Source organism: Chanodichthys erythropterus, chromosome 20 (genome assembly GCF_024489055.1).
Source record: "Chanodichthys erythropterus isolate Z2021 chromosome 20, ASM2448905v1, whole genome shotgun sequence".
NCBI classification, from domain to species: Eukaryota; Metazoa; Chordata; class Actinopteri; order Cypriniformes; family Xenocyprididae; genus Chanodichthys; species Chanodichthys erythropterus.
The window spans coordinates 15,895,529-15,907,912 of record NC_090240.1 but is presented as its reverse complement, the minus strand read 5'-3'; the positions used below and the strand labels follow the sequence as shown (position 1 = coordinate 15,907,912).

The following is a 12,384-nucleotide window of genomic DNA, read 5'->3' as shown; positions in this document are numbered from 1 at the left end:
GTGCACGAACGGTATCGTTTTCAAAAACTTCCACTTTAAGACCCGTTTTCAAAAGTTTGCGTTTTCAGGACACCAAAACCACAATAAATTAAAATCTCCCTCTAAGAGCTTTCAGATTCTGTTGTTTATTTAATGTTTTATGGTAGTGATCAATAAAACCCTCAACTTCCTGGAAGTTCAGCACGTTGTTATTGAGGAATAAAGACAAACGGTTTATTCGACGCAAAAGAAAAATAACTGCTGTTATAATCATATTCGTTGTTATTTTGGTTGAGCAGAACACAGGGACCCTCACCTAAATCACGTGACTGTGAAGGTGCGTGGAGGTGGGCGTGTTCTCGCGACTGCACCTGGGTCACTGTGAACAGTCCGAGTGGACGAACAGCACTGTTTTCGGAAGTGGACACGCAGAATAAGGTGCACCTCTCCATGGCTTCACCTCTGAAAGCGGGATTCCACAGACTGGATATCCAGAAAACTACATGGGATGTTCCTGACCGATACATCTCACTCAAGTCCGTTGGCTCTGGAGCCTATGGGACAGTGTGGTAAGGGGGCTTATGTGAAAATGGATCTTAAAAATGTTAAGTGGAGTTTATACTGTACATGATAAGGGGGATTTATAGATGCATAGGTCAGATATGTTCAGAGGGACTGAAAGACTTTGTTAAGTAGTTTTATACATAGGTAAAGGAAATTTATGCCAGATTCTGGATGAATAGAGATGGATAAAACCTATTCAATGTCGCTATTCTAATAGAAAACAGTACTAATCAGTGGTGTAATAGATGTAGTAATAATTCTCTGTCTTGACTTTTGCATACAAACAGTACTGTTGAGCATTAAAATCTGCTGTCATGTTCATAATGCAGTAGAGTTTCAGTAATGTAAATGATTTGCCATATGCATTTATGACATAGACTTGAGAGTGAGTGAGCCTGAGGTAAAATAAACAGCTGTGGACTCACATACCTGAGGGGCAGGCTTCAGCATGTTTGCTGATAACACAGAAATTCCCCCAAAATACTGAAACCGTCTCAATCAGTATAGCTTTCTTCTGTCGTGAGCCTGTTTTGTTTTATTTATTTATGAGGACAATATTAATGAACATTTCTGTAAATGTGCCAGTATTTGCTCATTTCCAACTGTAGTCCTTTGGCCAGATGTTAAAAGAACCATTAAACAGACATAAATACAGACAACATTTACAGGGGAAAAAAAGATGTAAAGAATATGCTTTAAATACTACATTTTGGTATAGGATTCATAAATATATAGTAAATCTATAGTGATAACATTTGATAGAGATCACTACAGCTCTTTCTGGGGATGCATGATATCGGCCACCGTTATCGTATTAAAGCCAATAAATAATGGATTATTTGAGACACTTCAGTTGCACACTGATCGCTATGATGCTTCTGAATTGGTATGATTGGAATCGCTTCAAAAAGGAAAGTACAGTTAAGTGCAACATGTGCAGTGCAAATCTGGCATCAGAGTGAATTGTAATCAGTTGCTGATTACAAATTACATGACAAAATTTGTAATCAGTAATATAATCTCTTAGATTACACCTTTTTGGTAACGTAATCTGACTACTTTTGGATTACATTTAGATTACTTTTGTGCTAACCCTTATTTGATGTCACATATATTGTAGGATAATCTATTTTGACAGATACAAAGAAAAAATATAGTCCAAAAATATATTCTGTTCACCAACAAGAGCCTCAACAGATTGTTTTTAAAGTGAAATGTATGGACAGTTAATACTTCAGAATACTAACACTAATGTACCTGTTAGTGTTTGCGGATAGTAAGACTGAATAAAACAATATCACATCTTATGATTTTAAAACATATTTACTTGAAATTAAGTACATTTAGAAAACAGCAACATTACAAAGACAAATATTGAAAAACTTGAAATTCACAGCATCTATATTTCATCTATATATTCATATTTCATTTATTATTATTATTTATATATTTTAATTTTAATTTATTATTATTATTTATATATTTTCATCTATATATATTTAATCTAGATTTCATATATATTTATATATATTTAATATATTATTATTTCATATATATTCATCTATATTTAATATATTATTATTATTATTATTTCATATATATATATATATATATATATATATATATATATATTTATTATTTCATATATATATATATATATATATATATATATATATATATACATATATATATATTTCATCTAGATTTCATATATATTCATATATATTTAATATATTATTATTATTAATATTATTATTATTTCATATATATATATATTCATCTATATTTAATATATTTTTATTATTATTATGATTTCATATACATATATATATATATATATTTATATTTCATCTAGATTTCATATATATTCATATATATTTAATATATTACTATTATTAATATTATTATTATTTAATATATATTCATCTATATTTAATATATTATTATTATTATGATTTCATATACATATATATATATTTATATTTCATCTAGATTTCATATATATTCATATATATTTAATATATTACTATTATTAATATTATTATTATTTCATATATATATTTCATCTAGATTTCATATATTATTATTATTTAATCTATATTTCATCTATATTTCATATATATTCATCTATATTGTCCCCTCACCACCAGAAAAAACTTGAAGAATCACAAACGTATATAATCGGCAGGTTTATTATGAAAAAAATATAAACGTAAAAAAAAAAGAAAAATGAGGAGAATCAATGAAGTGTGAACAACTTACTGCCATTGTGTAAATATGTAATTATGTAATCTATAAAAAGTAACTGTGGTCTGATTACGAGTATTTTAAAAAATAGTTTACTCAAATTACAAGTACTTAATTTTTGGAATCTGATTACGTAATCCAGATTACATGTAATCCGTTACTACCCAGCTCTGTCTGTCATATAGGCTACATAAAATTATTATGATATAATATAACATCATTATAATTGTGTGCTTGGGCGAAACTTTTGTTTTTTTGTAATCAGGCTCTCAAAAATGAAATAAAAATTTTATCGGCCAATATATCAGTTATTGGCTTTCAAATATAAAGAAATATCGGTTATCGGTATTGGACAAAATATTCATATTGGTGCATCCCTAGCATTTTCCTGAACAATTGTTGTACTGGAGCTAACTGATTTGCATATACACTAAATAGAGAGCATATGCAAAATGGTTCTATAATTATATTATTATTATCATTTAAATATGCATGAACTAAAATGTAGCAATCAAACATACATCGTTTATCAAACAGGAAAATTATACTGTATATAATTTCTTATAAAATATGAAATAATACCAGGAAAGTGTGCGACATTCTTAGTTCTGTAACATTTCTTTATACCGAACTTGTGTGAATCCATCAATAAATGATGAATAATTTATAGTGAAAATAGATTTTAGTTTGTAGTTGTATGAAGTAGTGCTTGTATGCCATCTCTCTGTTATCTGTGATAATGAATGTGTGATGTGATGGTTTCTAATGATGACTTCTGTGCAGTTCTGCAACTGACCAGAAGACAAAGGAAAAGGTGGCCATTAAAAAGCTTTACAGACCATTCCAGTCTCTGATCCATGCTAAACGTGCCTACAGAGAACTCCGACTGCTCCGTCACATCCAACACGACAATGTAAGTCTCAAAATCCCAAGAGGAAGACAATAAATCTAGGATAGGATCGAATATCACATGTTTCTGTGTTATTTACATGGTTATTTCTTACTGACAGCCTCATAACTTTCATTTATCATTTAGACCAGAGCTTTAACATTTGTTTTGTATGTATGTAGTTTGTAACAGCATCATAATCCGTCTGTCAATTGAAAGAGAATGAAAAGATTTCACGATACTACTGTTGTGAAAGCCCCCCTTCATCTTCTCAAACCGGTTTCTGTGCTTAGTAAACGGTGCGCCTGACCTCACGCTGCTGCGTGTTTAATATGGACTTCAACTTGAGTAGCAAGAGGATCAAGAATAATTTATGCAATATTTTATCCTCTTTTCAAATCCCAGACCAGTTAAGTCACTGGAATTACAAATTCATTATTCTAAGTTTGCCAGGGCAAAGTTTGCTTTAATGATTTTTTAAGCAACAGCAAATAAACATATCTGCAAGCAGCAATTATGGGTTCTTAGATTTGTGTGGTCAATACAGTTGATCAATATTCCTTTTAAAGGGATAGTTCACCCAAACTTACCCTGTAAAAAATAATTGTTGGTTTAACTTAAAAAAGTAGGTAAGTTACCTGGGTGCCTTAAAATTTTGAGTTCATTGAAATTAAAAATTAAAAAGTTATTACAATGAAGGCGATTGGTTTAATCAACAGAAACTCAAAATATTATGTTATCTGAACCACTTTAATTATCTTAAGTTGATTTAACAAAACAAAACAAAAAATTGAAATAACAAATAATAAAAATATTGTTCCAGACCTGTATTCATTTCTTTCTTGTGTTGAACACAGAAGAAGATATTTTGAAGAATGTTGGGAACCAAACAGTTTCTGGTCTCCATTGACTTCCAGAGTAATTTTTTTCAGTACTATGGAAGTCAATGGGGACCAGAAACTGTTTGGTAAATATCTCCCTTTATGTTCAACAGAAGAAAGAAACTGAGGGTGAGTAAATAATGACATAATTGTACTTTTTGGGTGAACTATCCCTTTAAATGAAAGTTTAGTGACGCCTAGTCCGAATATGATTTGAAACTTTATAAGAGGAGTGTAAACAATACACACATCTGTTCAAATTGTAAAAAAAAATTGAAAAATTGTTAATCATTTTATTCTGCAAGCCCTCACAGAGCCCTTAAGGAGACATGATAATGAAAAGGAAAAAAAAAAAAAAAAAAAATATATATATATATATATATACACACACACTGCCCTCCAAAAGTTTGCAAACGCCCTAGAAAAGTGGGGTTTTGGACAATATTGGCATGAATCCTTTTTAATTTGTGATAATTTTGCACTGATAAGGGACAACACAAACTCCAAAAACATATTTTATTATATAAACAGTTCATACATAGAAAAACTAAACTTTTTGATTCATCAAAATATCCAGCATTAGCAGCTATCTGACCTAAACTGGGTTCTGATTGGTTCATTGTATTCTAAACTTAATTGGCAATCAATTGTTGAAGCTATTAAGGTGTGCTGACCCAAACATCTTTTACAAACCCGGGCCAAGTTTAATCCAGTAACCAGCATCACTGCAAAGGGGCGTGTCTGACTCTGACATGAATATATTGACATTATTATGTAATCAAAATCAAAATTATTATTGCTGGTCTTCAATGATAATGTCAAGTTACTGTAATGTATGTGCACCAAAAAATGATAAGATTTATGCTGATATCGTCCAAAACCACACTTTACCAGTGGTGTTTCCAAACTTTTGGAGGGCAATATATATATATACTATTGCTTTCCCCTGAGAAATTTTGCATTTGCTAGAAAAAGAAATGATATAATGATATAATAAAATGAACATAGTTATTCCTATCACCAGTGTTGCACTTTGTAAGGGAATGCAAACCTTTTGTGTTCTTCTGCAGAGTTTCTCAAGGGAAAGTAAAAGTAAAAGCAGGACAGACCAAAGCTTCTCAAGCAAATGCGCTTCTAGAGGAAACGAAAAGTTTTGGAGCGAATTCAGAAACACTAAAAATATAATTTTTCCTTCCATCATATTTTCCCCCCATCTCCATGTCCCCTTAGACATACACTGGGCGAAAATGTATGATTTTAGGTAATATATTCAAAAGTTAGAGCAATTTGTCTTATTATATTCACAACTTCAGACCGAAACCTATGGCCTTTCATATACTTCTATTATGCGAGAAGCAGTAGAACTATAAGAAAATGAACCAATACTGTATATGTGTCATTCTTGGGATAAATTTCATAACTTATATTGTCCTTCACTTCCTTAATAATGAATGATGTTTAACAATTCATTAATTAGTAATGCACAGATCATTCCTGAAAGCAAATGTATTCTTCTTCCTGTAGGTGATCTGCCTCCTCAATGTCTTCACCCCTGATTCCTCGCTGGAGAAATTTGATACTTTGTGAGTGTCAAGATGAACAGAATGCATTCCTGTGCAGAAATCTTGCACTTGTCATGACAGGCTGAGGGATGCAGTGCATGCGTGTGGATGTGTTTGTGTGTGAGTGAGAGGATGTGCTCCATACAGAGGCCATTTAAAATCTATTTGTGTGTTTCTTTGATTTTAGACTACTTTTTCATCCCAGCTTTTCTAAATTACAAACTTCAGTGATATTGAAATGCCTACATTTTCTAACATTTGTCCCAGCTATATGGTGATGCCTTTTGTAGCTCAGGATCTTGGCCACATAATGAAGAGGAAACAATTAACCAGCAAAGTCATCATATACCTGTTCTATCAGATACTGCGAGGACTCAAGGTCTGCCTTATTCATATTCATTCAAACTCTTTCATTCTTCTATACTTCCGATTCACTGACTTCCTTGTAATACCACTTATTGATGACATTGAAACATGAATATTGATTGATATTGCAGCTAATGATTATGTTTTTTTCCTTAGTACATCCATTCTGCTGGGATTATTCATCGGGTATGTACTATGTAGAGTAAATCTTGCCTAATTTATCCGTACAGTGATAAATATTCACCACCGTTGTGAACTTTGGGGTTGGTAAGATTTGTTTAATGTTTCTGAAAAAGTCTTTTATGCTCACCAAGGCTGCATTTATTTGACACAGTAAAAACAGTAATATTGTGAAATATTAATACAATTTAAAATAGCTTTCTTCTATTTGAATATATTTTAAAATGTAATGTATGCCTGTGATGTCAAAGCTGAATTTTCAGCATCATTACTCCAGTCTTCAGTGTCACATGATCCTTCAGAAATCATTCTGGCATTCATAATATGCTGATCTGATGCTCAAGAAACATTTCTTATATTATCAATGTTGAAAACATTTGCTTTATATATTTATGGAAACTGTGTTACTTTTTATGCAATTTCTTAATGAATAGAAGGTTCAAAAGAACAGCATTTATTTGAAAATGAAATGTTTTTTAAACATTATAAATGTCTTTAATATCACTTTTGATCAATTTAATGCATCCTTGCTGAATAAAAGTACTAGTTTCTTTTTTTTTTTAAATCTTACTGAGCCTAAACTATTGAACTGTAGTGTGTGTGTGTATGTTCGTAACAGTAAGACATAAAAGCATGATTAAATGCAAAATGTTAGTCATGAGATTATTACAAATGTACTGTAGCTCATTGTTTCTTTTAATGTTAAAATGTGAAATTGTAAATAATATATAGGTTCATGCATATTCATGACACTTAAATAATCAGAATATGACCAAATTCTGATTAACAATGGAATATTTCTGTGCATGTAAACAATCTCCGATGAAACATGATGAAATGACACTAGTTTCTTGTTTCAGGATCTTAAGCCTAGCAACCTTGCAGTGGATGAAAACTGTGAATTAAAGGTAAACATAGTTAAATAGGTGTTAGTTAAAGGGTTAGTTCACCCAAAAATGAAAATTCTGTCATTAATTACTCTCCCTCATGTTGTTTCACACCTGTAAGACCTTCATTCATCTTCAGAACACAAATTAAGATATTTTTGATGAAACCCAATGGCTCAGCGAGGACTGCATTGACAGCAATGCCACCAAACTTCTCAAGATGCAGAAAGCTACTAAAGACATATTTAAATCAGATCATGTGACTACAGTGGTTCAACCTTAATGTTATGAAGCGACGAGAATACTTTTTGTGAACCAAAGAAACAAAATAATGACTTTATTCAACAATATCTAGTGATGGCCTATTTCAAAACATCTTTTTTTTTGAATCAGTGATTCGGATCGCGTATCAAACTGCTGAAATCACGTGACTTTGGCTTTCTGAAAGCTTCATGAAGCAGTGTTTTGAATTCGTCCATCAGTAGATATTGAATAAAGTCATTATTTTTTTTTTTTTTTTTTGTGCACAAAAAGTATTCTCGTCGCTTCATAACATTAAGGTTGAACCACTGTAGTCACATGATCTGATTCAAATATGTATTTAGTAGCTTTCTGGATCTTGAGAAGCTAAATGTCATTGTTGGCTATGCAGGCCTCACTGAGCCATGGGATTTCATCAAAAATGTTTTTATTTATAGAGGCCATATTATGCCCTTATTCAAAATCTTAATTTTGTTTTTGGTACTAGAAAAGGTTTTCAACACTTATTTTTCACATATTTTACACTATTGCACCTCTCTTCCCAGTCTGTCAGTAATGCTGTTTAGTTCCTGTCTCTATGAAGCCCCTCCTTCTGAAAAGCATAATGTGCTCTGATTGGTCAGCTGGACCAGTTTGTTGTGATTTGAGCGTGTTTTGGAAATGTCCCGCCCCTTATCATAACCCCAGGTTTCAACACACTATTAAAGGTGCAATATGTAAGAATTTTGCAGTAAAATATCCAAAAACCACTAGGCTAGTGTTATATATTTCATTCACTTGAGTACTTACAATATCCCAAATGTTTCCAACTATTTGTAAATTGTGGGAAAATTGCAATTTTATCCAAGGCTCCGGGACGTGTGAGGAGTCGCCTGTGAATGGCGTCATACCCGCGTTACCCTCGATTTCCACTTTTATTTAGTAGAAACCATGAAAACACCAAAGACGCTTTAATATTTACATGTTTTAATAAACAAAGGAACAACTGTTTTGATATATTTATAGACAGAAAACTATTTATTGTTAAATAGCTCAACACGTTTAGTCTCATTGTTTAAATATCATTTTCTAGATGTTTTGCGAGTCTCATGCTTTACCATGCCTCAGAGAAAAACACTATTTTGTGAAGTAGCTAACATAGCATAATCAGATGCAGCTTTATTTTTAGTAACAGTAATACAGCATTTTCTCCATCATACAATACGTTTTAAAATGAATTGCATGCCATTTATCAACACAATCATCCAGCATTTAATCTGATATTGTAAAATGGATCTATCTTACTGCAGTGTGTAACAGTGTCTCACAGCAGCCGCCGAGTGAACGCACAGAGTAACGTTATAACATCATTTTCAACACTCTCAAATGTATCTAATATGATAAACAGAGCTGCGTTTCCTCATACTCATGACCGGAAAAGAGGAAGCGGCGCCGGCGACTGTGTCATAATAAAAGTCCCGCTGCTCGTGAGGCGTGTGTTGATCAATCGCTCCAGCTCCTCGTTCAGCTCCACAACACTCGCTCCTGCTCTGCTTCATACTACAGTAACGTTAATAATCACATCCATGAACATGATTTCTTCCTGAGTCCTATCCCTATTATTTTCCACTGGCTGTGAGGTGAAGACCACATGTCCCAAGATTCCGTGTTCAAACTTGCCATCATCAAGCTACGCCTTTGTTTTGAATAGGCCTCTAGCGGACAGAACATATTACATATTGCACCTTTAAAGCAACTCAACCAGGTCTTACCCCCTTTATTTTGAGTATGCCTTGGGTGGCAATTATTTAAAGGAGAAATATTGTGACATGTCTGTTCTTGGAAGAAAACTCAAGACTACAATGAAGAGAGTTCAGAAACACTGACACTGGTATAGAGAAGAACTCTCTTTGGAGTGAATTTGTGCTTTGTAGCTTTGCAGACCTTTTTCATGCTCAAACCACAACATTACACACTAAAGAGACCAGCATCGGGCCGAACGGTTCTAAGAACGGTAAGGAACATTTCCAGTTATATTTCCACTTGAGCCTGGTATGGCACGGCATGATTTCAGCCCAGAACTCTCAGTACGTTTGGCTAACCGTGCTTAACCGTGCTGGTAGAATGCGTGCAGTGATGTTGCAACTCAGGATTGGTTACTTGTCCAGTTTCTCTGTAGCTGGCCAAGCATGGTATTTGAGCAAAGCTTTAAAATTAAAAGAATTATCTGATCGTCCTCCATAATGCAGTCGCTATACACATCTCATATCGTCTTTAAACTCTTACGTTACCTGTTATCAGCCCCAGAGTGGAAAATAAAACCATATCCATACCGGCTGGGCCGGATCTGCACGGAATGGAACGGTTAAGCAATAAGAACAGTTTGGTCCAACAGTGAAAATTGGCTTATGTGGCCTGTTTCTTACTCTCTTTGTTAGATTCTGGACTTTGGACTGGCGAGACACACAGAAACTGAGATGACGGGCTATGTAGTGACACGCTGGTACAGAGCCCCCGAAGTCATTTTCAACTGGATGCATTATACTCAAACAGGTGACCTTTGACCCTTTAATTATTGACCCACCCAACACATTGTGTAAAAGTTGTTCTGTTTTAAGTCACTGTAGTCTTTTGTCACAATGCATTTTTCTTTGTTCAGTTGACGTTTGGTCCGCTGGCTGCATCCTGGCCGAGATGATAACAGGAGATGTGCTTTTCCCAGGCAGTGACAGTATCCTTTCTCTTTCCTCGCTTTCTAAATATGTCTGTTGAGCAAAATAGTGCCTATTCCTTAATGTTATGCTTAGGTATTGACCAGCTGAAGAAGATCCTCAACCTGACAGGCACACCAAACTCAACACTTGTTATGAAAATGCAAAGCAAAGATGTAGGCAAATACCATCAGACGACTGTTATTGTCTATTTTAGGATTCTTCTTCTAGTCTGTTTGTCATTATTGTATTGATGTGTTGGCAGGCACAGTCATATGTACGCTCACTTCCAGTGCAAAAGAAAAAGGCTTTCAAAGAGGTCTTTTCTGGTATGGATCCTACTGGTATGTCCACACCTACCAAATCAATTTCACTTTTATAAACATTTTAAACCAATAGCACCCATTAATAATTAACTTAACAGCTTTAATTCTCTTGTATTGCATTGCTTTTGAATGAGTAAAAGTCGCCCTCTAGTGGTAGACTGCTGCATTAGCTGCTGTAGTACTATGATAGCGGTTTGATTTACAAGGCTTTGTAAAGCCAATATCAAAGTTTGTCTTGACAAGGTTTCCCATCTGTTGCATCATAATTCAGCTTTGATTTAATGCATGTTCCATCTACAGCCATCGATCTGTTGGAGGGCATGCTGGTTTTGGACCCGGAGGTCAGACTTACGGCAAAAAACGGCCTTTCACATCCATATCTGTCTGAGTTCCATGACCCTGAAAACGAGCCTGTGTCTCCTGCATATGATGATTCGTTTGAGAGTCTGGATCTGGCCGTCAGCGAATGGAAGAGTGAGAGCACATACATACACATAAAACTCTGTCTTATTTAACATTTACAATTTCTTCTGCACTTTGTTTAACCTGCTCTAAAACATTTCTAAATTCTTATTTGTATTTAATGCTCTTCTGCTATTATGTCTCACAGGTCTTATCCACATGGAGATCATGACATTTGACCCAGACAACCCTGGAGTGACTGCAACATAAAACCTCATCTTTACATACAGCACTCCAAAGAATTAGACACTGATGAACTATTGTTTGCTTTTTTTTTTTTTTATCAAACACCTTTAGCTAGATATCTTTAAAACCTTTGAAACCTGATGTTATCAAACACTGGCTATCTTCAAATATAGATATTGACTACATCAAGTGTGTAAACCAACTTTTTTAAAAAGAATTTTAAAGTACTCAAGTATTTTAAGATAATGAAATGATGAAAGATAAAAGTGTAAAAAAAAAAAAATTGATTTTTTTTTTTTTTTGTGGATGTCTTGTTCTTTCTTTATTATATTATATTATATTATATTATATTATATTATATTATATTATATTATATTATATTATATTATATTATATTATATTATATTATATTATATTATATTAATATATTGACCTTTAATATTAACTGTTCATCCTCGTGTGAGGACACCCATCCTAAAAATAAATTTAAAAGGCATCTACAGTTGAGCTGAAACGTTTACATACCCCTTGCAGAATCTGAAAATGTGAATAATTTTAACAAAATAACAGATCATACAAAATGCATGTTATTTTTTGTTTAGTACTGTCCTGAGTAAGATATTTTACATAAAAGATGTTTGAATTTAGTTGACAAGACAAAACAATAACTGAATTTATTAAAATAACCCCATTCATAAGTTTGTGAAGCATTGATTCTCAATACTGTGTGTGGTTACCTGATGATCCACGACTGTTTGTGTGTTTTGTGATGGTTGTTCATGAGTCTCTTGTTTGTTCTGAGCAGTTAAACTGAGCTCTGTTCTTCAGAAAAATCCTCCAGCTCCTGCAGATTCATCAGTTTTCAAGCATTTTTGCATATTTGAACCCTTTCCAGCAGTGACTG

The 12,384-nt window shown here is 33.2% G+C and overlaps 1 protein-coding gene across 1 annotated transcript; it reads left to right on the top strand.

Annotated features, from left to right (window-relative positions):
* Nucleotides 1-263: 263 nt before the first annotated feature.
* On the top strand, nucleotides 264-11,632 carry zgc:171775 (STKc_p38 domain-containing protein). The gene is made up of 12 exons (XM_067372481.1): nucleotides 264-548; nucleotides 3,574-3,703; nucleotides 6,085-6,143; nucleotides 6,390-6,501; nucleotides 6,645-6,674; nucleotides 7,529-7,576; nucleotides 10,234-10,348; nucleotides 10,455-10,526; nucleotides 10,603-10,682; nucleotides 10,772-10,850; nucleotides 11,133-11,306; nucleotides 11,443-11,632. Exons 1-12 carry the CDS (start codon nucleotides 430-432, stop codon nucleotides 11,502-11,504), a joined length of 1,080 nt encoding a protein of 359 aa, XP_067228582.1. The 5' UTR covers nucleotides 264-429; the 3' UTR covers nucleotides 11,505-11,632.
* Nucleotides 11,633-12,384: the final 752 nt, after the last annotated feature.

Bases quoted from the DNA above. Each gene is read 5' to 3' on its own strand.
- zgc:171775 (XM_067372481.1), top strand. From the start codon at position 430: ATGGCTTCACCTCTGAAAGCGGGATTCCACAGACTGGATATCCAGAAA. The intron at 3,704-6,084 runs GTAAGTCTCAAA...TTCTTCCTGTAG, and splicing joins GTCACATCCAACACGACAAT to GTGATCTGCCTCCTCAATGT. The intron at 10,527-10,602 runs GTATCCTTTCTC...TGTTATGCTTAG, and splicing joins GCTTTTCCCAGGCAGTGACA to GTATTGACCAGCTGAAGAAG.